Genomic DNA, 25023 nt, shown 5'->3' on the forward strand with positions numbered 1-25023 from the left:
CCCCAAGGCCTGCAGCAGGGGATTTATGGACAGATGTGCCATGAGGACAGTTAGTCATGCCTATGAAACAGGGTCCCAGTAACAATTCCGCACACTGAGGCTGGGGTACCTCTGGTTGACTGGCCATCACACACAGATGCTGGCAGATTCCTGGTTCCAAAGGGAGAGGGCAACAGAGGCTCCCTTCACGGTACATCTCCAAGACCCTGTCCTACACACACCTTCCTGTGGCTGACCTTGGTCTGTTGTTTTCTCTGCATTAAATCATAACTGTAAATATACAATTCTCAGTGAGTCCTTCTGGGGACTTCTTAAACTTGATGGAGGTTTGCAGTCGGTGTCAGAAGTGAGGGGACTGTGGCCTCTGACTTCCTGGTCGTCTAAGCCCTTTGCCTCAGGGTAAGGTTTCGGCTAAGTCAAATTGAATCATTTCTCTGCTCGAAACCCTCGACCATCTCCCATGTCACCTGAGGTCCTCCCAGAGGCTTCGCCACCAGTCCATGCTACTACCTTGCCGACAGGTCTTCTCGGAGACCACCCCCAACTCCCACACCTCTCTGCTCAAACCCTGGGCCTTCCTGCTGCTTACTGACCACACAGAGCAGCGTCCTGTCTCAGGACCTCTGGGGCCAGTTCCTCTGCCCTCCTCCCAGTCATTCCAACTGCCCACCCCTCATCTCCTCAGATATCCCTGTTGTGAAGCTTGGAAGCCGTGAACAGACCACTTGTTCCGTCTCGTTTCTCTCCAAACACTCCCAAATTCACGTTTACTCGTCGGGTTTAATGTTCTCCCCATGAGTTCTATTCTCCATTGAACTTCCACACTTAGAACAGAGTACATACAGGAGGCACTCGGGAAGTGCCTGCGGATGGTGAGATGGATGAACAGTGCCTGCCCCACACCCCACAAAGCACTGGGAGTGATCACACCTGAGACCAGGCAGCTCAGCAAACACACACACACTCTCCTGGGAGGAGAGAATAAGACGGGGAGAGAGCGGCAAGCTCCAGACTCCAGTGCACGGGGTGGGGCGGGGGCAGAGCACCTGACCTGATAGGGATGGTCTCTCAATTACATCGTTTTACATAAAGTCCTCATAAACTCCAAGGAGAGGCTGCCTTCTGAGACTTGGGAAAGGAAAAGTGGGTGAGTGCCTGTGACTGAAAGTTATCGTGGGAAATGTAGCTCAGGGCCAACAAGGGAAGAAGGGCAGCTGATGGAAGTCAGAGGGCGGATGAGGACGCACCTTTAGGAACCTGCTTCTGCAGACAGGCTTTACCCAGATTCAAGCAATGGGGCCTCTGAGCTTCAACAAGAGACAAACTAGATGTTCTGAAGACTCAATTCACTCAAAAAAGCAAATGTGATGGAGAATGGGATAATTTTTAAGAAATATTAAGCTTTATATAACCACAACAAAGCAGCACTGAATTCAGGTGAAGTTATTGTTCAAGTTGCTAAAGGGAACAACCCAATGAACAACCCTTGACCCAGTTTTTATTTCCTACAAGTATGCAAATTAGTCAGTTTAATCACTCCCATCATATTGGGAAAAAATCCATTGGAGCAAGAAAGTAGAGGTTCCTTACATGAAGCTTTTCTGGCAAAATAAAAATCACTTTCTTGACCTCAAAATCTGTCCTGCTAAACAAGTCTAAAAGGCCCCTGGCCCCATTTCCTAGGGCATCAGAAGTCTCCGCGTGCTCCCCAACCTGCGTCCTGCCTTAAGAGACAGAGGACGCTGTGCCCCCTCCCACAGCACAGGCATGCGCACAGCTGCGCTTGGGGGAAGGCAGTGTCTTCATGGAAAGCCTTGAGGCTTGGGACTGCCAGAGAGCAGACGGTGAGAAACACACACTTCTGCCCCATTCCCGTGACCCCTTATGACTGCATCATGCCACGTCCAGGGTCGCCCCTGCTCACTTCTGACAGAAGAAAAGCACTTCTCTGCATGTGGATCCCCTCTGACAGGTAGAGGACAATGCCACTTCCAGGCTTCCTACGTGCTTGGCACAGGGATGACCTTCTGGGATGAAAGGGGCATTGTGAATGCTGAGCAGCTGGAGGGGCTGAGAGCAGGGAGACACTGAAAGGGCCAGTGTTTGCCAACCCACCGATGACCCAAGAATGGACGCAGCGGGAAAACCAGCAATGACACATCAGTATTTGTGGGGTGACTCCCAGGAAGGAGATTTGGGTTAAAAGGTTAGGGAGTGACATCAACACAGAGCAGGGCTTCAGTTCAGTTCAGTTGCTCAGTCGTGTCCGACTCTTTGTGACCCCATGAACCGCAGCACACTAGGCCTCCCTGTACATCACCAACTCCTCCCTGTACATCACCAACTCCCGGAGTTCACTCAAACTTATGTCCATTGAGTTGGTGATGCCACCCAACCATCTCATCCTCTGTCGCCCCCTTCTCCTCCTGCCTTCAATCTTTCCCAGCATCAGGGTCTTTTCTAATGAGTCAGCTCATCACATCAGGTGGCCAAAGTATTGGGGTTTCAGCTTCAACATCAGTCCTTCCAATGAATATTCAGGACTGATTTCCTTTAGGATAGACTGGTTTGATCTCCTTGTAGTTCAAGGGACTCTCAAGAGTCTTCTCCAGCACCACAGTTCAAAAGCACCAATTCTTCAGCACTCGGCTTTCTTTATAGTCCAACTCTCACATCCATACATGACTACTGGAAAAACCATAGCTTTGACTAGATGGACCTTTGATGGAAAAGTAATGTCTCTGCTTTTTAATATGCTATTTAGGGTGATCACAACTTTTTTTCCAAGGAGCAAGTGTCTTTTAATTTCATGGCTGCAGTCACCATCTGCAGTGATTTTGGAACCCCAAAAAATAAAGTCTGACACTGTTTCCCATCTATTTCCCATGAAGTGATGGGACCACATGCCATGATCTTCGTTTTCTGAATGTTGAGCTTTAAGCCAACTTTTTCACTCTCCTCTTTCACTTTCATCAAGAGGTTCTTTAGTTCTTCTTTGCTTTCTGCCGTAAGTGTGGTTTCAACTGCATATCTGAAGTTATTGATATTTCTCCTGGCAGTCTTGATTCCAGCTTGTGCTTCATCCAGCCCAGCATTTCTCATGATGTACTCTGCATAAAAGTTAAATAAGCAGGGTGACAATATAGAGCTTTGACGTACTCCTTTCCCAATTTGGAACCAGTCTGTTGTTCCATGTCCAGTTCTAACTGTTGCTTCCTGACCTGCATACAGATTTCTCAAGAGGCAGGTCAGGTGGTCTGGTATTCCCATCCCTTTCAGAATTTTCCACAGTTTATTGTGATTCACACAGTCAAAGGCTTTGGCATAGTCAATAAAGCAGAAATAGATGTTTTTCTGGAACTGTCTTGCTTTTTCCATGATCCAACGGATGTTGGCAATTTGATCTCTGGTTCCTCTGCCTTTTCTAAATCAAGCTTGAACATCTGGAAGTTCATGGTTCACTTACTGTTGAAGCCTGGCTTGGAGAATTTTGAGAATCACTTTACTAGTGTGTGAGATAAGTGCAATTGTGCAGTAGTTTGAGCATTCTTTGGCATTGCTTTAGGATTGTAATGAAAACTGACCTTTTCCAGTCCTGGGGCTTAAGCAGGGCTTAAGTCACAGCATTTGTTACTCTGGAATCCAACTTAATGCCCATCATTCAAAAAACGCCTGCTGAAGGTGTAAACTGTGGAATCCGTAGGGTCAGGGGACAATCTTCTAAGGGGCTGAGTGCAGACTCGAGTCACACTGGGACAAAAGAAAGAGGAAGAAAGTGCTCTGACCCATGCACCTCAATAACGACTGAGCTCCGCATCCTCCTTCTCGAGCCGCTTTGCGTCTACGTATGTTTCGCACATGCTGTGAGAATGTGCTGAGATGCTCTCCTTCCCATGCTGTCCTTGCACTGACATTTCCACCAAAACAAGGAGACGCTGGTGCTCAGCATCCTGCTCTGGGAATGGAGGAGAACAAGAGTTTGCTCCAGGCCTTCTTCTGTGTTTCTCGACACTGTCCTGCATGTTACACCGTCATGAGTCATGTCTTCACCAGGATCCACAAGACTTGCTTCTACAGGCCCCCTAGTGGTACAGTGTCCCCCAAGCGGCCTCCTAGGTGGACCCCCCACAACCATTCATGCATACTGTGGGGTGACAAGGCCAAGCTCTGAGGGGTTCTTTCTGTGTCACCTCCGTCCGCAGGAAGATGACCTCATCGACCCAGAGAGGGCACATATACCTCTTCTTTGAGTTTCACACTGAGAAGTCACTTACAAGAGTGGTGACCAACTCTAGTGGGTCAGAGTTGGTTTGGGGACCGACTTCTGAGCGTCTGGGCCATGGAGCACCGTCCGTCTCACACATCAGCCCCCCTGCTTCCTCTGGGGACCCGTAAGTCATGCTGGAAGCGCTGGCTCATGAGGAAAAGCTCACAGGCTCTTCACGTAAACCAGAGGCACAAGGTTGCGCATCTCAGGTCCAACTCCAGACACCACCTGATGGAGCTGTTAGAAGAGTGAGGGTGCCAGGCTTGCCTTCACCACTGATTCCTCCAAGGGGGTAGAAAACTCTCTAACACGTGTACACTCGTGGCAGATTCAAGTCAATGTATGGCAGTTCAGCTCAGCTCAGTCGCTCAGTCATGTCCGACTCTTTAGGACCCCACGAATCGCAGCACGCCAGGCCTCCCTGTTCATCACCAACTCCCGGAGGTCACCCGAACTCATGTCCATCAAGTCAGTGATGCCATCCAGCCATCTCATCCTCGGTCATCCCCTTCTCCTCCTGCCCCCAATCCCTCCCAGCATCAGTCTTTTCCAATGAGTCAACTCTTCGCATGAGGTGGCCAGAGTATTGGAGTTTCAGTTTTAGCATCATTCCTTCTAAAGAAATCCCAGGGCTGATCTTCAGAATGGGCTGGTGGGATCTCCTTGCAGTCCAAGGGACTCTCAAGAGTCTTCTCCAACACCACAGTTCAAAAGCATCAATTCTTCGGCGCTCAGCCTTCTTCACAGTCCAACTCTCACATCCATACATGACTGGAAAAACCATAGCCTTGACTAGACGGACTTTTGTTGGCAAAGTAATGTCTCTGCTTTTGAATATGCGGTCATAACTTTCCTTCCAAGGAGCAAGCATCTTCAATATTGTGAAGTCAAATCAATTAATTAATTTTAAAAAATCCAAAGTAGCTATAGTCAGTTTGAGTTAAAATCACTTAGTTTTATTGCATAACCAAGCTTTAGAATAATTAAATTTTTGAGCAAATTTCAGCTTTGGAATTCTGACAAGCACTCTGTTAACTGATTAAATATTAAGATTTGTCTTATTAATTATGTCCATTTGAGCTGGATTATCAATTGGAAAATTAAGGAAACTGGCTTTGCCCTGAACTGAATTACATGTGAGATGCCACTGGGCGCTACTGCCACAGAGCTGGAACTCCAATCAGTTTTGAAAACAAGTTTTCTCTGGAAATGCATTATCCTGAGGCGTCTGTGGAAATAACTGCTGTAGCAGGGTGGACACGCCCGTCCACCCCCGGTTCCCGTCCGAAAGCGGCACGACACTTTGCCTACTGAGCGTCAGTGTGGCTTCCTTCCATCGGTTTATTTTGGATCACGCACCACCTGGGTGAGCAGCCAAGCCCCGCTGTTATTTGTTACCAGATAAAGGTCCAGGTGTCACCCAACAACTGGAGGAGATGAGAAGGTACAGAGAGCTGGCCACCAGGTGCAGGCCAGGCCAGCCTTACCGGCCGGACGTTCGCGCGACACTCGGCCCCAACCCTGCCGCGGCGCCTCTGGGTCCCTCCGGCTCGGGGGTGGCGCAGCGGCTGGACCACGGAGGGGCCTGTGCCTGCAGGACGCCCCTCCCGACTCTCCCCCCATCCCTCTTCATTCAGGGAACCCAAGGCTGGAGAGGCCTGGGGCGGGCGGCGGGGAGAGGCCTGGGGCGGGCGGCGGGGAGAAGCAGGCACTCAGCCCGGAGCAGCAGGATGTGCGGGAGCAGCCGGGCGGCCGCTGGAGGGGCTCTGCCGGGGCCCCCGCCCCCGCGGCGCCCGGGTCCTGGCCCCTCGGACACGCCAGGGCCAGCGAGAGTCCGCGGCCCGCCTGGGCCTCCCCAGCGGCCCCGCCTCACCGCTGCGCCGCCCTCGGGGGCGCCCTCCCGGACCGCCGGCCTCGCCTCGCTCCGCCCGAAGCGCCGCCTGCGCGGGGGTCCCTGGCGGAGAGCCACCCCCCCGGCCCAGCGCCGCGCCGACCGCCGCCGGGAGCACCTGCCCGGCGCGCGCCCGGCGCCAGCGGGCCTCGCGGGCGCCCCCGGCCGGACACGCGCCCCAGCCCAGCCCGGGGACGCGCCCAGGCCGCGCGCACGCCGCCCCGCGCCCCCGCGCCGCGCCTGCTCCGGGGCCGGGGCTCCCGCGGCCTGGCCCGCAACCGCGGCCGCGGCCGCCCCGCGCGGCTCCGCCCCCATCACGTCTCGCGGGCCCAGCCCCCCCGCCCTTCCCTGTCTCTCAGCCGCTTCCGGCCCGCGTGGCCATCGCGCTTCCCTGGCGGAGCCGCGGACGCCGCTGCTGCCCCAGCCCGCTGGCCCACCCGTGCTGGAGGGGCCGTGGCAGGGTTTGCCCAGTGACCGGCGGTGTCTGCCCCGTGCCCTCTGCCCAGGGCCGTGCGGGGCCCAGCTGGACCATCCTCGGACACTGGAGTGCGGTGCCGCCAGTCTGCCAAGGGAACTGCCGGGCGCCACGTGCCTGCTGGGGCGGGCATCCAGTGTGGATGGGGCACCCAGAGACCTGGACGCCCGGCCTGAAAGGGCGCAGGCCATTTGCACTGGACCAGGGGCAATACATGGCTCTCCCTCAAGAGTGGACCCTCCTTAGAAGCCATTTAGCTCTGGTCTCCAAACAAGTAGCTGTGCAGAGCTGCTGTCTTCCAGTCTAGAAGGAAGCTGCAGTGGTGCTGGTGGAAGCAAAGAGGGGTCCCAGAGGACAGGGTTGGTGGGGGGCAGCGATAATGGCCGCTAGCCGGGAGCCTCTGCTCGGCGCGAATGTGCAAGGGGCCTGGCTGGGGGCAGGGCAACCACTCTGTTTCCAGGAGAGGCAAGGCTCTCCTTCGACTGCAGGCACCTGTGGCTTTAGGTGCAGTCACCGCTCTGGAGGTGGGAGGGAGAGGGAGGGCAACAGAGGGCCGCGCAGGGGACAGAGGTCTGCGCTCCCAGGGCCTCCACACAGCCGGGAGTGGAGACCAAGGAGGCCCAACGGGCAGCGCCGATCAAAACCTACTAAACGTCTCCTGGAATACCTGAGTCTAATCCCCGCCTTCAGTCTCTGCAGATATGAAATGAAGACTGAACCATCTGGGTGAAGTCTTGGGGGAAGATATGAAGTTATTCAGAAAGCACAGCACTCAGTTTTCTAGCTGTTTTTTGCTAAATATCTAACGTGGTGGAAGCTCCACCCCTTAGGCGTGTGTTTTCTCCATCACACGACGAGGAAGCCTCTCTCTTGCGCTCTCTGATGTCTTTTGCACCTTCTCCTGCATGGGCTCACAGTCTATGAACGAACCAAACACAATGAGCCAGGGAAAGAAAGTTAAGTCGTGTCACAAGGCTTGGAGAAACGTTTAGACTGTGGGGCCGTGACACAGTTCTGGACACCATACACCACTAGTGTTGAAGCTCTTAAGAAAGAGATGGGCAGCATCTCCCACACACATGTGATCACAGGATCTCCTTCCCGAAGCGCCTCCTGTGGCCTTTGTGCTGTGGATGCAGGTCAGGAAATCTGAGCTGCGCGGCTGACGCTCAGGACTTCTCAGTTCACAGCGTGAGCAGCCGGGGTCAGATGAAGCCCTCGGAGGGAGAGAACACATTCGAAACATCACTGTTCTGCTCAGTCCTCCCTTAATTGAGCAGAGTGGCTCATGCCTGGCTGTGGGGTGCAGGGAGACGGGCAGCTGGAAGAAGCCTGGTGTGCTCGCCCGAGAGATGAGGAGACAAGTTTCCGTAAGTGCTCCCAAGACTATTCTAGCTGGTGTCAGAGCTGAGCAATGGTGTGGGGCCAACTGTGTGTTTATGGGTCAAAACCAGTTTTCCAGATGAGTGGCTTTCCTGCAAGTCATGTTTCAGGACTAGGTCCCTTTTGTCACCCGGGTCCCCTGGTCTGAGCTGCAGAAGGGCAGAAACAGGAGTTGTGTCCCTGGGGCTGTGGCAGTCAGTCTAGGAGTGTGGTCGCCCTACCATATCCTGGCCCAGATGCAGCCGTGGGCCGCTCCCACCTTCAAGAAAGCTGGGGCTCAGGAGCATGTGCCCAGGAGAACAGAAGGGATGTGAGCATCAGCCTGTCTTATGCGGGGCAGGAGCCGCCGAGAGGCCTGGGAAGAGGCTCAGTGACGAGCATCAGTGTTTGGTTGGCACACGGCAGTGAGAGGGGACTGTGAGGCCAGACCGAGGACACCTGCGGAGGCCACGCCAGCAGGATCTCTGGAGAACCCGGTATGTTGATGTGTGAGAGGAAGAGGGGGTTGAGCGTGGACAGCCCTGAGTCCCCAGCCTCTGGGGCCTGGTAGGGGCTTATTAAAGACCCACAGAAAGAATGGATGCCTCGGAGACAGTTCCCGCAGAAAGCCACCACAGGAACAGGGACAGGAAATGGCTCAACACAGCATGGGAGACACTTGACTGACACTCCCAAACTAGGCTCTCGGCTCCTTCTGCCCCAGAGCTGTCCCCATCTACCGTAATTATTATAAACTCAAAAGAGTAGTTCAGTTCAGTCGCTTAGTCGTGTCCAACTCTTTGCGACCTCATGAACTGCAGCACGCCAGGCCTCCCTGTCCATCACCAACTCCCGGAGTTTACCCAAACCCATGTCCATCGAGTCAGTGATGCCATACAACCATCTCATCCTCTGTCGTCCCCTTCTGCTTTCAATCTTTCCCAGCATCAGGGTCTTTTCAAATGAGTCAGCTCTTCGCATCAGGTGGCCAAAGTCTTGGAGTTTCAACTTCAAACTGAGTCTTATTAGTAGGACTCTGAGCTCCGTGACCAGCTGGGAGAGTGTTTCTGGGCATGGGAGAGGCTGCCGCTGTCTCAGCATAGGTGGCCCCCCGGAACGGGCATTCAGACATACACCCAGCAGCAGGACGCCTTTGAAGGAGTCGGCTGCACACAAAGCGCCAGTTCGGCCTTCCGTTTGTTTCTCCGCACGTGACTAGGACACTTAGGCTGACACTGGACAAAGGCATGGTATCCCCTCTGAGCCTTTGCTGTCCCCATCACGGCGTCAGTCGTGTCTGTTGGCGTGGGCCTCACGGGACGCCATTCTGGTCCTCACAGCATGTTCTCCTGAGGCTAATAGTTTAGACTCAGGTAACTGCCGAGATCACCGGGATAAAAACCACACCCACATGGGTCTGCAAGTGCTCCCCACCCCCGCCTCCTCCTCGTCTACCCTGTTCCCAGGTCACTCGGGATTTCACATCCCACTCTCCTCCTGGCGCCCTGTTTGTGGCTCAGGGTGTTGGCAGCAGAGATGACCCCGATGGATGGCGCCGGGGCCCCCAGTATGAATGGGCTTCCTGTGAAGCTGGAGAAGCGTTTCTGGGTGTCCTGTCAGCCGCCCAGCGCAGGGACGCTGCCGAGCCCAAGGGACTGCCCGCGTCCCAGCTGCATTTGGGAAACCCGGGTCTGAGGTCAGCACCCTCGGGAGCAGCACGTCCTCAGGGGAGGTCAGGCCTTGGTCTGTGGTGGTTTAGACTTTGCAGCCTTGAGGGTGAAATCGAGGTTAAGGACCTGCACAGCAGCAGCCAGCCCTGGAGAGCGGGCGCCTTCCTGGGTGAGACCCCAGCTCCACTCCCAGCCTCGGGTCGAGGGCTCAGCGGCACAGGCTCCTGCTGCCCCACCTCGTCTTCTGCCCCGTCTCTGCCGGGAGAGTCGGGGCTAACGGGGGAGCCCAGTTCAATCCTCCCCTGTAGCCTCAGGTGACTATTAGGTGTGTTGCTGCTTAGAAGGGGATTGGGCACCCAGGGAGGCCGGGCTTGTCCCCGTGAGCATCTTCAGATACAGAGAACCCAAGCCTATCATGTTTGGCTGGAGCTGGGAGGATGAAACAATACCAAATCACCATCAGAAGGGGAGCCATATGCTGACTCTGGCTTTGAGGCCTAGTTCTCAAGTTTCTAACATTGCTGGCTTTGCCTTAGTGCAGAGTGAATGGAAAACTTCAGTGTGACTGAAGTGAGCCTGGCTCCCTCTGCTATCGGGAAATCCCTAACACATGCTTACTGGAGATGTTTCTGGGGTCTCCGCTCTGCCTCGTGACGGTGAGCCTCAGCCCTGGGTCGGGGCTGTCCTGGCCCCACAGCCAGGGCTCAGGCCACAGGCACCATCCTCAGGCTCAGTCTCCCCGGCTGTAAAATGGGGTCAGTAATCGGCAGGAGGCCTGGATGAGGTCACCGGTACACAGAAGCACGTTTTGAGTGGTGCCTAGCACCCAGCAGTACTGTCTGGTGTTAGGCACTGTTGTTATTATTACAAATGGAAATTTAAAAACAAGATTAGTCATCGGCATGGAACCCTCCCTCGCCACGTGTGACTCCAGGGCCGAGGCGGGCTGTGCAGAGCATGGCTCCCACGCCAGCCCCTGCACCTGTCTTCGGCCCGCCGGCCCGCCCAGCGGGGGTCTGGCCCAGGGCCTCCTGGCTGCAGCCGGAGGGGGGGCTGTGGCCGCCCGCAGCCCCTGGGGCCCCGCACAGTCCAGCAGCAGCAGGTGATGGCTGAACCCCTGACCTGGGCTGGGCGAGTGGAAAGTTTCACTTCCATGAACTCATGAGCCCGAGTCCTCGCACGGTGGGGTGGTGCGAGGGCGAAGGTGGCAGTGTCAGGGGCCCCACTCTTGCTGCTACCCACACTGCCCCCCAAGTCTGTTTTCATGCGTGTGGCTTCACCATGGGTGTGGTTTACTCACGAGCAGACCCTGCTGTTTAGAGAAACACCATGGCGTCTGAAGACCAGAGAGCCGGCCTCGCCCGTGCGCGGCGGGACTGCGTGGAGGGCCGGGCTCAGGCCCCCGCTACTCTGCAAAGCAGAACTGCCCCGTGGAGCTGCCGGAGATGTAGGGTCGTGACGTCCAGCACAGGCTACGGGGACAGAGCTGATGGCAGCCGTCTGGGTCCCAGACAGGGAGGGCCTGGGGGCACTGGCTTGGGTGAGCTCTAAAGCGTGGGGCTCTCAAGTGCCGAGGGGCTGTGGGGGCAAGGTTGACTTTCCAGGGACATGGCTCAGATCCTGGCCAGGAGGGTCAGGTGAACCGCGCAGGTGGGGGCAGGCCACGAGCAGGCCCTGGCCTCTGCCAGCGCCTCAGGGCTTCCAAGCTCCCACGCGGCCACAACACAGAAACACCTGTCCCGCTGGTGTTCGGCGGCGACCCGGGGGACGCAGGAGCAGCTGCGTGCGCAAGACGATCAAAAGCTTGCTCCTCTGTGCCTTATATTCTATGACCTTGAAAGAAAAGTTAAAACATTCACGACATTCTTGAATGCTGAATTCTTTTGGAATTCTTCCAAAACTGCCTTCTCAAACTTTCACGAAGACTTCAGTGTGTTCTTGCAGATAGCACTCTTTTACATCAGGCTTTGTAAATAAATTGGCTACAGCGATCTGTTGACTCAGAATTTGTACTGAATCATTCTGATAATCACCATTGGTTAACAAACAACAGCCCTTGTTCTCCTGAGCAGACAAGTTATCACTTCCTCTAATTGACTGAATGTCCCATCTTGCCATTAAACAAAATTGGAAAAATTGATCTCACTAAAATAGACTTCTTATGAACCACTTTTTTCTCTCATTGACAGAGGTAGTTGAAATCTGAAAGTGCAAATGGGTTTCTGTAATTCAGTGGATCTTTAAATAATGAAGCTCTTCCCCATGAATACACAGGTATTTCTCTATGAATTTTGTTCTTTTGGCTTCAAATTGTAACACCAACTGCAGCTGAGTGCAGTCATCTTTAACCTTACTTTTCCAAAGCTGGACTTCTGCTTTACATTCGTGAACTTTCCACTGCATGTCAATACATTTCTTTGTATGCACTTTGAACCTCACACGCGTCAGTTCAGTGAAACAATGTTTGTAAATCAATACTGTCATAAACAAATCTGCAAACAATCTCTCACAAAATTTTTTTTTTCTTAATTCGTTCTTTCGCTTTAAAACATTTGGTTAAACTTCGTTAAGCAGTCAGGCAACTTAAAATTCCAGAGTGGTCTTCAGATTTTGTTTCTTCTCATAAAGATAAAACTAGATGGACCAGTATGGCTTGGATTTTACTAATTCACCATTTAGATAGCACTTGTAGTGTGGGATTAAAGCTACAGGAATATTTTGTTAATATACAGAGCTTCTTTCTGTGATTAAAACTGTGTACTCCTTGAACCTCAGGTTTCCAGAATGAACTCTTGGTTCTCAGCCTCCCGCCTCCTCTGACTGCACCCTCAGGACTCGTGGTTGGACAGATGCAGGTGGGGTTTCCATCGACCTCATCTGTTTCAAACACTGCTTTTGATACCCATCCAGATACTTGTTACGGTACTGCCTTCAGGACAAATTGTGTTCTTCCAAGAATTTCTCTTCAGGGATTCTACTGGGGCTTCAACAATTACTAATGTCTACGCACAGGAGCATCCATCTGCAATGGGAGCTGTCTGACCTGACAGTCACCTGGATCAGTCTCGTCTCCGTGTGGTCAGATGTGAGCCTCTCGAGAGCACGAAGGCGGCATCTCTTCGGCTCCCTTTGCCTCACCGCACCCAAACATGGCGGCTTCTGCTGTGGCTGCTCAGTGGATGAGCCCGTCTCTAGCTCCTTAAATTCAGTTTGATAATCTTTGAACTAATCTCAAAATAGGTTTGTTTACTGAGACGTGGAAGGAGAGGAGGTGAGGCCCAGCACAGAGGTGTCAGAGGGGCTTCCAAGGTCTCTAGTGATGAGGCCACTGACAGAACAGAATCCTGAGAGAAGGCAGCTGGAGATGACAGAGAACAAGCCCAGCTTATGAGGTCAGTCTGAGCTGCTTCTGGGGTTGGCAGATGGAATATCCAGCAGGCATTAAGGAAATGGAAATGACCACATCAGTTGGATATTGCACCGATACGGCATATGTGCTTAAATTATTATATGTATGTATGTCATGTGCTGCACATTTGTTAAAACAGCAAGACAGATTTTATCTGAGCTACTGCAATAGGGGAGAGAAAACTCAGTATGGAACTGGGCAGCGTGGAAACAAAAAGCCGTTGGGCCACACTGAGTCCTGTGCCAGGCAGCGCCTGCAGGACTGTGGTTCTGAAGGGCCCGTGTAAGCGACACACTCCTAGGGCCCAGCCCTGCCGCCTCTCACCCGAATGTCATCCAGTCAGCACTTCAGCGTCAAAGGCTGAAGACATTAGGAAGACCAAGACGCAGATGGAGGAGGGGAGTTTCCATGCACACACAGGAGGGTGGGGGCTTGGAGGATGGGGACAGAAAGGTGGACCCTCCAACCTAGAACAGCGTTCCTGGGACGGAGGAGAAAGAGGTGCACACTCATGTCCATCCAGGACAGGTCTGTAAACCAACTGAGGGGCAGGGGCAGGAGCTGTCGCGGGAAGGCCCGTGTGTGCCCCGAAGCCGCAGCGATGCTGGAGCAGCAGGGAGGGACGCAGACGACGCCAGCGCCAGAGTTAAGAACGCTCCTCTTCCAGAATGCTCACCCCTCAGTATCTGCTTCTCACACTTACACCTCCTGGAATTAGAGCTCTGGCTTCTGAATGGTGGGCTGTGAGAAAACCCCAGGACAGTCAGGGCTGCTGCTCGGCAGGAATGAGCCCAGTGAGCAGCTCTGCTGCCACCAAAGCCCCCGAGATGGAGGCGGGGGGCCCTCAGGACTGAGTGCCTGGCCACACCGCGTGCCCCAGGCCCCAGAGCAGTGCCCGGAGCCCATGGGTGCAGGAGTGAGGGGGTGGGTGGCGCAGCAGCAAGTTAGAGCCAGTTTACTGCTGATATTGCTGTCCTATCACATCCACCACCCAGCCTGCACTGGAAACAGCCCCACACGTCTGCGTCTGTCTTTTAAGAAACTTTTTATTGAAACAACACTACATACGGTGGCATGTTCTGTTCTGACAAATGTGTCCACTCAGGGGACCCACACGGGGACAGAAGGCGTGCCTGCCACCCCAGAAGGCGCTTCCGTCCCTCCCCAGACAGGCCTGGGAGCCATCGGATTCCTCGTCACAGGCCTGGCTGAACCCTCTGGGACTTGCTATAAATCTGCCATACGCTGCGTACTCTTCTCTCTCCAGCTTCTTCCACTTGGGATAATAATCGTTGAGATCCGTCAACGTCACTGTGTGTCAGAGGTGAGTGCCTCTGTCAGTAAGAAGTGTGCCCTGTGTACACAGCCAGAGGGCCTCCACTATCCTGGGGACAGACTCAGGGCTCACTCTAGTTCTGATTCTGTGACAAAGCTTCTGTGAACACCCCCATGCGAGGCATCCTGTGGACATGTGCGTTCTCTCTCTCAGATGAATATCTTGCAGTGGAATTTTTGAGACACAGGGAAAATGTGTTCTTAACTTTTTTAAAAAGTGCCAAATATTTCCCTAAACCATTCCATTTTACACCCTATTGGCCGTCTTTGAGAGTTATGGTCAAATCCTTGACAACACTTGTCAGTCTTTTTAAGTTATTTGGCATTCTAGTGAGTGTGTAGAAAGATCTCATTGTGGTTTTAATTGCTTTTCCCTGATGATTAATGGTATTGAGCAATTTTCCCTTTCATACTGCCATTCGTGTATCTTCTTGAGGTGACTGTTTAATTACTCTGCCCATTTTTGGCTGTTTATCTCTTACAATAAATTATATTAGTTCTTTATGGACATGAATTTGAGCAAACTCCAGGAGATAGTGGACACAGAGGAGCCTGGCATGCTGCAGTCCATGGGGTTCCAGAGTCAGACCTGACTTAGCGAGTGAACAACATAGCAATTCTTTATGTTATGCAGACACTAGCTTTCAGTAGGATATGTGTGCTGTAAACATCCTTTCCCATTCTGTGACTTGCTTATTGATTTTCCTAATGCTGTCTTTTGAAGATAAAAGTTTCTCTCCATTCAGAAAGAAAAATGGTTAACTTAGTTATCTCACCCCCAAATTTTCAAAGTATCAATTCAGTTCAGTTCAGTCGCTCAGTCGTGTCCGACTCTTTGCGACCCCATGAATCGCAGCACGCCAGGCCTCCCTGTCCATCGCCAGCTCTCGGAGTTCGCTCAGACTCGCGCCCATCGAGTCCGTGACGCCATCCAGCCGCCTCACATAGTCTCCTTCACAACAGCTAGAGCATGCTGCATGGACGCATTCCACACCTTTGGAAGAAACATGCTACTTTGCTTGTTTTGCGGTAGAAAGTAAATCAGTGTGGTTTCACTTAGGAAGGTTTTCATTTTCATATTTTCTCACCTATCTGAGATGTGTTTCAGCCACCCAGGGCTTATTTACTGCAGCTGGAATGTTGCTTGATGCGCCCGGGGACTTGTCACAGCATCACGTGTGGCCCTCCAGATCCAATCGGTTCTTTAGTGGAAAGTTGATCATTTTCGTGGTGGCTAGTAAATATCTATAATCTACAAAGCAGGGTCCTCCCTGGAGAAGACGAGGCTGCTGGACGTTTGAAGGCCGTCCCGTAAAGAAAGGCTGCGGCAGGAGGGCAGGAGGACATCAGACAGGCGGCGACAGCAGCTTGAGAGTAGGGGTTAAGCCTGAGACACTCCCAGGAAGACGTGGGGACGCAGCCCGTGTGCGCAGACCAGGGGCTGAGCGCTGCCGGCAAAACTGCGTCGGAGGACGGCGACGCTGTGCCCACGGGAGACCGAGCTCCAAGTGTGGAAGACGTCTTTACTGAGTCTTGCGTTTCAGAGAGAAAACTGTGTGGCCTGCACACTCATTCTGCTACGTCTCTGTAATTTTCCTTTTCTTCCTGCCAACAGTTTGTTTTGTCATCCAGATGGGCACCTAGGAGTCTAGTGCACAGCGATTCAGCCTGGCGCTTCTCTCTGTGAACACTGGCTACTGAAACTCAAATGACACGCGACAGCTGGTAAGGACCTCGGGGCCGTGGCCCGCCATGTGCCCACAGCGGGTCGCAGCCTGCAGGCACCCAGGTCACTGGGCGGACACCCCTGACCGCCGCGCTCCCTGAGAAAGGGAGCAGATGTAGAGAAGAGGCGGTCCCTCGGACAATAAGAGCACCAATCTAGTGCCAACCTAGCAAATACTGGTAATTTAATATGGTTCAGTCTAATAGTACCAGCACCAAGATTGCTACCTGATATCTGAAAAGCTATCCTTTCAAATGTTGAGTTGTCCACGCCCCACTTGAACCCCTCCTTCCAACTGAGGCATCTGTAGGTGTCAGCACGTCACAGCTTTCATCCTTTCCACTGTTTATCTGTCAACCACTTGCAAAACACTAATAATAGAACCTTTATTATGAAAACACCCAGGCACCTTCCTCCCAAAGCCCAAAATCCAAAGTCACTTCTACTAATGGAAAGGAATGCACTCCCACATCTGAAAAGAATGCCTTTAAACAGAATGTCATAAATGAGCAGAAATTGTTTATTCCAGAATTTGTTTAGACCACCCCCTCTGCGGCAAGGCTTGGGTGGACCATACCACATTCTTGCTTTGTTGTTTAGAAAGATATGGCATGCCAAGAGTTGTGCAAACCCATGACATATGCCGCACAGCGTGAGTCAGTCTATCTTTCAAATACCGAAAAGGAGCCTTAGCAGCGACTGCGAGCCAGTTCCAGCCTGTCAATAACCAGCACTGTGACGGGACCAGCCCTTGTGGTTCTCATCCTGACTGCAAGACGCCCCTGAGCACTGCTATTGGGAAACGCGAAACTAGAGGTTCATTACTTATAGGACCTGGAATTACAGGGCACAGCTGGTGCCACACTGCAAGGTCAGGGCAAGGAGAGACGGACGGAAGGAGGGAGGCAGAGAAGGGTCCTGTGAGGACAAGCCTGTGGTCCTACCTTTACTGGGGCTCCAGTTGGGGACCTGGGCTTTTCCTGGGCTCCCTCTTTACTGGGGGATTTAAAAGAGCAGGAATTTAAAATGCAGGAAGAGAGAATAAATCAAGTGGTCCAATGACCAGTCACTGAAATCAAACAAGGTCTTGCAAACAATGGCACCTCCTTAGGGGAGGTGGGCTGGCCCTTTTCCCAGGAAGCCTTCCTTGAAGCTGATGCCCATTTCGAGGCGAGAGTCTTAGCAACTGAAGCTGAAGTCAGGCACTTGCACTACAAAAAAGAAAAATCCCACCTGTTAGGCTCAACCCACCTGTAATGCCAAGTCCTCAGAATCAACTGTGAGGATGGTGAGGATAAGACCACCCAGGTAGTTCATGCATGAAGTCAGGGGGACGGGGCACTGCAACTCAGAGAGCACGGACCTGAACACGACTCTAGTCACAAACCCTGTAGTAACTACACAGACAGGAGTCTGAAATTCGATCTGTAAGAACTGTGCCAAACTTGAAGGGTCCTGCAATAAAACTAAGTCAGTGACCTCGGGGCCCAGGGAATCCGGTCAAAGATTTGGGGGACACTGTGGAACACTTTACTGTCTTGACCACCTGGGGTAAGTAGGTTTGAACCTGTTCTGAGTTGGTGGGTTGTCTCCCCCTCCTTGTCCTGAGAGTAGGCCAGTGCAGGCAGAGGCTGTGTCTCTTTTCAGGAAGTGGCGATGCAGGTGACATTTGGCCTGTGTGGCGCACACATTTGCACAAGGTTTTTATTGAAAAGTCACAAATTCTGAGTGAACTCCGGGAGTTGCTGATGGACGGGGAGGCCTGGTGTGCTGTAATCCATGGGGTCGCAAAGAGTCAGACGCGACTGAGCAACTGAACCAAACTGAACTTAATAAGAAGTGCTTCCATGGAAACAAAGGAAAAACAAGGCTTAGTGACTGGGACAGACAATAGTCCCATTTGCGGAGTTCTAAGGCCGCCAGTCAAGATTTCTAGATGTTGGGTTTGAAGCATCTTCAGATGCAGTGAGGCCTGCAGGGGCAATCTGAGAGCGTCTCTGTTTGCAGCTGAGTGACCACACAGAGACAGGCACGGAGCTGCTAAGGCAACACGAGCTGCTGTGATTTCTCTAAGTTTATATCAAATTACCCAACTTTAGCTTACATGGCTTCAGGAAAAGGGCATTTTAGTTCTTAATGATTCCAAGTCAGAGGGTGGGAGACAAATTGGGAACATTAGTTTGGAGAGCGGAGGCCTGAGATTAGAGGAAAGAGGGAAATTTTTGGATCTAGTCCAGTTTACAGGTCCAAAACCGAAACCTCAAATACAATTAGCAGAACTAGAATCTGATATCCACAACTGTAAACTTTCTACAGAAACATTTTTCCTTTCTATGATTATCCCCATTTCCATTGAAGAAAACATAGCAAGACTGATTTGTTTTCAAATTAAATGTAGTTTCAATAAACTGGGTTATTTATATAAGTGCAGCAAGCATTCCAACTGACCGTTTTGGTTCTTTAACGTCTGCTTTGCAGAATCTGCTCACTAGGAATCTCAGATTGAACTTACAGCCTCTGGAGGCTAACATTTACCATTAGACTTTGTCTGTGATCCTTACAGATTTGGGTTAATTCCTCTCTTCTCAAGGTCCCCAAAATATCCTGAGCTTCCTGTGCCTGCCCAGAAGTGACCTCCCTTCCTCACCTGATAAGGCTGCCAGGAACCCCGTGAACAAACTGTCAGGCTGGCTTTGCAAACTGTCTGGTCATAGCTGAGTCTGCACGCAGTCTGAATACTTTCTAGTCAGAGCTTGGCGATTAGTCAGTGTTTCCACCTGTGCCCTGTCATAAGAAGAATGGGTTTCCCAGGTGGCACTGATGGTAAAGAACCCCCCTGCCAATGCAGGAGACATGAGATTGAGGGTTCAGTCCCTGGGGCAGGAAGACCCCCTGGAAGAGGGAACAGCAACCCACTGCAGCGTCTTTGCCTGGAGAATCCCAAGGGCAGAGGAGCCTGGCAGGCCAGTCGCGGTATCACAGAGGGCCGGACATGCTTGCAGTGACTTAGCGCACAAAGATTCTCGCTCAACTTAACTGCCCTGCCATAAAAATAAGAGTGCTGAGAGTTTTCTGGTCCTGGGGGATCAGGTAGAGAGAAAAAAAGATAAATGTTTCATCTTTGTTCACAAAGTTATACTTTACCAAATCGCTTGTTATAAGTCATAGTTTAAGAGATTTCTTTAAATCTGGAAAAATCAAGATTGAAGATTCAAAAATTTTCAAACAAAAGTCACAAAATCACAATTATCCCCATTGGGTCATCCGCTCCAGTGTAAGGGATTCTTGGCATTGCCGCGCTTCCGTGTGACATGGCTGTTATTATCCCAGCAGCAGCTTTTCCAAATGTTTTCTCCTGCACTTTCCTTGATAAATCTCCATGTCAGTGTTTTTCTTTAAAATATTATTTAGCTATTATTCACATTAAATAATTTAAAATGTATTTTTCTTAAAGTCACATTTGATATAACTGCAATCAGGACTTTTGGAAAAATTTATCTAAAAATGAAAGCAATATATAATAGAAACTAACATTTAATATAAAAAGTCATACACAAAACTGGCATATTAAAACCAATAGAATCTGGTGCACTGTTGGTGGGAATGCAAACTGGTACAGATGCTTTGAGGTTCCTCAAAAAATTAAACAAGAATTGCCACATGATCCAGCAACTCCACCTCCAGGTGTTTATCCAAAAGAACTGGAAGCAATATCTTAAACAGCCACTTGGAAGCCAGTGTTCATAGCAGGGCGGCTCACAGTAGCTGAAGTGTGGAAGCAACCCACGTGTCCATCGACGGATGAACAGACAAGAAAAACGTGGTCCATCCATGCAACGGAATAGCAGCACTCAGCCTTAAAACGGACGAAAATCCCGACACCCGCAGCGGCACAGAGGGACCCTGAGCTCATCATGCTCCGTGGAATGAGCCAGTCACAAAGGGACAGACACCAGCTGCTTCTACTCACACAAGGTCCCTGGAGGAGTTGTGTCATGGCCGAACGATAGAACTGGAGCGGTGGGGGCCAGAGCTGGGGGGGGCAGGAGTCAGAGTCTCACGGAGACGGGACGGCAGTTTTGCAAGAGGAGAAGCTCGAGATGGACGCTGGTGGCGGCGGCACCGCAGCGAGACTGCAGCGGACGCGGCGAACTGTGCGCGTGAAGGCAAAGACGGCGGCTCCTGCTCAACGGGCATTTATCAGAATTAAGGATGATATAAAAGAGGTAAAATTTTAAATGATGTAGCTGGAATTAAGAATATTAAACAAGATTCCATGAGCTCACGTGCCCACAGACTGCTTCACTTGCTTATTTTAAACTAGTTTTAAGGTAATTTTATTTTAGCAAAGAAGAATGATATAGTTACTATAAATGGATTAAAATGTCTGGATAACTCTGAATGTTTGAAAAATTAAAATTACTTATTCTAAAATTTTGCTCCTTGGAAACTGCAAGAAGAAATGTGTATATCTCTGGTCAATGAAACTGCAGTAGGGAGCCCAGGAAATCAGCCCCGGGTGTTTCTGAGGACCGGGGGCAGTCAGTCTCCGGGGAGCAGGGGGCGTGGGGGTGGGCGGGGGGCTATCGGGTTCCTGGTGGGATGGGGAACACTAGAGCTTCCTGGGGCGTTTCCCCACGGACGGTCTCCAGTGCTGTTGGCGCTTGTATCTGGAAGAGTTCCAGAAGCGTCCTGATTCTTCTGGGGCTCAAGAAAGGCTTGGTTCTGGGGTCTCTGGAGGCAGGTGCATCTCTGAGGAATCGTGTGAGGGTGACTGGATGCTGTCCCCGCTGGACAGTCCTCCGGTGGTGGGGGGAGCCCAGAAGCCAAGGAGTGTGTGAGGGTGGAGGCCCCAGCAGAGGCTGGCTCCCCCAGCAAAGCTGGGGAGCAACCACCAGAAGGCCAGGGCTTAGGACCAGCACGGCTGCGTTCCCACCAGCCCAGTGAAGCCTCCCTGTCCCTCTCACCCTCCTCTCTCTGCAAAGACTAAATTATGGACGAGATATTAGATTATTTTTATTGAAGAACATTCTGTTTTAACTTGACCAGATTCCGTGCAGAGGTGCTGTACACCATTTCCATTTTTCCAGGGCAGGGAATCCCCAGCAAGGAGTAGGTGGGCCGCAGCTGTGAGGGTGGCTCAGACGGGCAGGTGGTGTAGACACTGCCGGCGTCTCTCAGGTCAAGGACCCAGACTCAGGCCACGCTCTGGCCCAGGCGGTGCCCAGCCCGTGGGTCAGCATCACTGGGCCTGAAACAGCTGAAGCTTGCCGTCCAAGGTGGCTGTGACGAGCTGCGATGGAAATAAAACACGTGTGACTTCCATCCCCTTTTATTACATGAGACGCCTGCAGGAGAATCAGCTCGTGGCGGACGTTTTCCTCATGGACATTTTATAGACCACAGAGCAAAAGCGTCTCTGTGTACAGCACGCTCTGTGCTTACGCTTGATTAATCCAAACTACATTCCGGGGCCATTTTAACATTTGTGAGAGCTGCGGTCAGAGTTAGTCCATCTACACTACCCAGAGGGGAGAGGGCATCCGGCTCAGTGTCCCATCGTCCCAACCAACCACAGAGCTCAGGGACCAGAGGCATCTGGTGGGCGGCCTGAGGTCACTGGGAGGAGGCGGCCCATGGAAGGGACCAGAACTCCATGGGCCCGTGCCCCAGCCCTCACCCAGGCCTGCCTGGCAGGGGCAGGAGGCTGGGTCAGGATCCAGAGCCAGGTGCCTGGCTGCCCCCCAACCCTGCTCTTCCCTGGGGCTGTTTCCAGGGGCAAATTCAGCGGAGGCCAGCCAGCCTTCAGTCCCATGCCTGTGGGCTCCAGCTGCCCATAGACTGGGGTCGGGGTGGTGGGTAACAACACAGCCGGAGGCTCAAGTCCAAGGTCAGGGCGCAGCTCGGCTCTGCTGAGGCCACTTCCCGTCTGGCCGCCAGGGCACTCACCATGTGCTCACGTGCCCTTCCACCCCTCGTGCGCCTGGAGGCTCTCTCTCTCCTAGGAGGCCACCCTCATGGGGGCGGACCCCACCCTGGGGCTCATTCAGCTCTTCCCACAAATTCAGCCACAGCAGGGGCAGGGCTTCACCACATGAACTTGGCGGGGCGCGGCGGGGGCATGAAGAGCAGGGCACAGGGGTGGCGCCCCCCACGCCTGCTCCCCGCCTGCTCCCCGCTTTCCTTCTCCATCTCCTGACTCTGCGTCCACCCAGCCTGAGCTCCTGCAGAAACGACTGCTGTGCTCTGACCGAACCTCGGCCAGTGCCCACACGGTCAGAACCCAGAAGAACTTGGACCAGACTGTGCGGAGCCCCGAGCTTCACCAAGAGCACCACCGGGCGCTGGAGCCCAGTCTCACCAGGACAGCGGTGTGCCCTTTACCAGGCGATTCCAGCAACAGGTAAATGTGGGGGCCAAACACAAGAGCCGGGGTCCCTGCGGAGCCTGAGCGGGGTCCCTGCCAGGAGCCACTGACAGCGGAGAACCCATCCCCGCTCCACGTGGTGCCGTGAGTCCAGGTCACAAGGCTGTGCAGAGGCCCCGGACATCTCCTGAGCTCACGGCCCCCTCCCGAGGCCACTGCCCCCTCCGAGGCCCCAGGCCCCCTCCCGAGCTCACGGTCCCTCCTGAGCTCACGGCCCCCTCCCGAGGTCACTGCCCCCCTCCAGAGGCCCTGGCTGGCTTCCATGTTCTCATCACACCAGCACAGGCTCATCCCAGACCCCCAGCTGTCTCTTTTCCCCAAAGAAAGTGGATTTTGTTATTTTAAACAATACAACGCCAGGGGGCTTCCCTGGTGGTCCAGGGGCTAAACTTGCACTCTCAATAGGAGGCCCCGGGCTCGATCCCTGTTCGGGGACTAGATCCCACACGCTGCAACCAGAGGCCTGCAGGGTCCCCACTCAGGCAGCGCAGCCTAAAGCAGCACACACTCTAAAATGGCATGTGGACGGGACTGCTCTCCTCAGCCTGATCAGAGGAGACGTGAGTGGCGTGGTTTCCATGGAAAGGCCGGGAAGCGCTACGGGCCCGTAGCTTGAATATTCTGTCAGTGGAAGCAGATTCCCATGGCAGGGGCCAGAGGAACCTGAGCAGGTGGCGCTTCTGAACCTGCTGGCTGGGTGTCCCCTTTTCCAAGTCCGTTGACAGAGAACTAACGCTAGCAACCTCTGCCTCGTGCAGCCAGCGGTCACTCCCATACGCATCGTGCACAGGCCTGCAGCTCTGGCATTTCTAGGCGCCCTGTAGTGGCCTTGAATCTGCGCTGAAATTCTGTACTTAATACGTTGCTGTGTCTAAGGCCACCTGGATTTCACAATGTAACTTCAAATCCAACAAAGGCATACTTATCCTGCTGTGACACCCATCTGTCTCTCAGGCGACATAAAATCTGGATCAGCCCTGGAGCCTTCTCTTCATTCACACACAAGCTGAGCACCTCACTGTGGCCGCCTCTGCCCCTGCAGGCGCCTCTGTGCTGGGCTGGTCCTGGCCATGCCCCCTGCAACCAGGCCACCTGGGCCTCCGCTCCGGCCTCATGTGTCCACCCTCCTTCCAGCCCTTCTTCCTGAGTCAGCGCGTTATGCCCTTCAGTATTATGGTCAAGAATTTGAACAACTCCACCAGCCGTCTCAAGGTCAAGTTGACTTTGATCTTGGCTGTGGTATTCCTTGTTTACAGCCGTATTAACAATGTCTACTGTGGTGAGGCAGACAGGCCTTCAGAGTTCCCACAGTCACATGGGGTGCAGAAATTACACAAAAACCCTGATACCCCGGCCCTGGGACCAGAGGTGCTTTGGAGATGGTGCTGTGACCCAGCCCCAGGGGTCCTGAGCAGACTGGAGCCGAGAATCAAACGGAGGCCCCCCGGCAGGGCCTTGACCCCCTCCTTACAAATGCCCCATCTCAGCCAGCTCAGGACTGAAAGCACTCAACACTGAATGGTGTACGAGCTACCAAAACTGAATTCTCACAGCCTAGAGGCTGGAAGACCAAGGCCTGGCGACCGTAATAACCTGAACTGATGCTGACAGTCAGATCTGGGCCTGAGGATGTGAACTGTTCTAGAGGGACAACCTAGCTCTTACTTCAAATAAAAAGCTAAAAGAAAAATCTCACATTGGGGCAGAGCTGTCCTCGTTCACAAGTCCCAAAATAAATTTATGCTCATGAGCATCTGTCAAGTTTATTTTAAAATTTCTCTTGAATTGGATTATATCAGAGATGATGGGAAACCACACATATCTGGGATAAAACACACACACACACACACACACACACACACACACCCCAAAACTCAGTCTGTAAAACATGGCTACAAATCTCATCCCAATAGCATCTTAACAGTCCTTTCTTAGAACTTAACATTAACATTAATCCCTTCTTAGAACTGATCTTGAAACCATATAAACAATTTTCAGATAGCAGTAGTACTGCTATTTCCAGACTCTTGAACCATTAAGAAAAGGGAAAAGCAACAAAATCCAGTGGATAAATGTATGAGATCGTAATCACCTGAATGTTGTTCAAATTTGGCAGGAATTGTCTGAGTGTCTTTTTCCAGTAGTCATGGTGAAAGATGGACCATTAAGAAGGCTGGGCACTGAAAAATTGATGCTTTCAAACTGTGGTGCTGGAGAAGACTCTTGAGAGTCCCTTGGACTGCAGTATCAAACAAGTCCATCCTAAAGGAAATCAACCCTGAATATTCATTGGAAGGACTGATGCTGAAGCTGAAGCTCCAATACTTTGGCCACCTGATGAGAAGAACTGACTCCTCTGAGAAGACCCTGACACTGGGAAAGACTGAAGGCAGGAGGAGACGGGGACGACAGAGGATGAGATGGTTGGATGGCACCACCAACTCGATGGACATGAGTTTGA

The 25023-nt window shown here is 52.5% G+C and overlaps 1 protein-coding gene across 7 annotated transcripts in view; it reads right to left on the minus strand.

Moving 5' to 3' along the window:
* WDR27 (WD repeat domain 27) overlaps positions 1–25023 on the minus strand; it is a 181513-nt gene that overhangs the window by 14244 nt on the left and 142246 nt on the right. For 5 of the 7 annotated variants that reach the window (XM_027972684.3, XM_060419341.1, XM_060419342.1 and 2 more), the window contains one exon: positions 16635–21428. The exons of the other annotated variants lie outside the window; for them this stretch is intronic. In XM_027972684.3, coding sequence (XP_027828485.1) covers positions 21378–21428 — 51 coding nt within the window. In that variant the 3' untranslated portion in view covers positions 16635–21377. Of the gene's footprint in view, positions 1–16634; positions 21429–25023 lie in introns of those variants that run through there. 7 annotated transcript variants of the gene reach the window in all.

Source organism: Ovis aries, chromosome 8, assembly GCF_016772045.2.
Source record: "Ovis aries strain OAR_USU_Benz2616 breed Rambouillet chromosome 8, ARS-UI_Ramb_v3.0, whole genome shotgun sequence".
NCBI classification, from domain to species: Eukaryota; Metazoa; Chordata; class Mammalia; order Artiodactyla; family Bovidae; genus Ovis; species Ovis aries.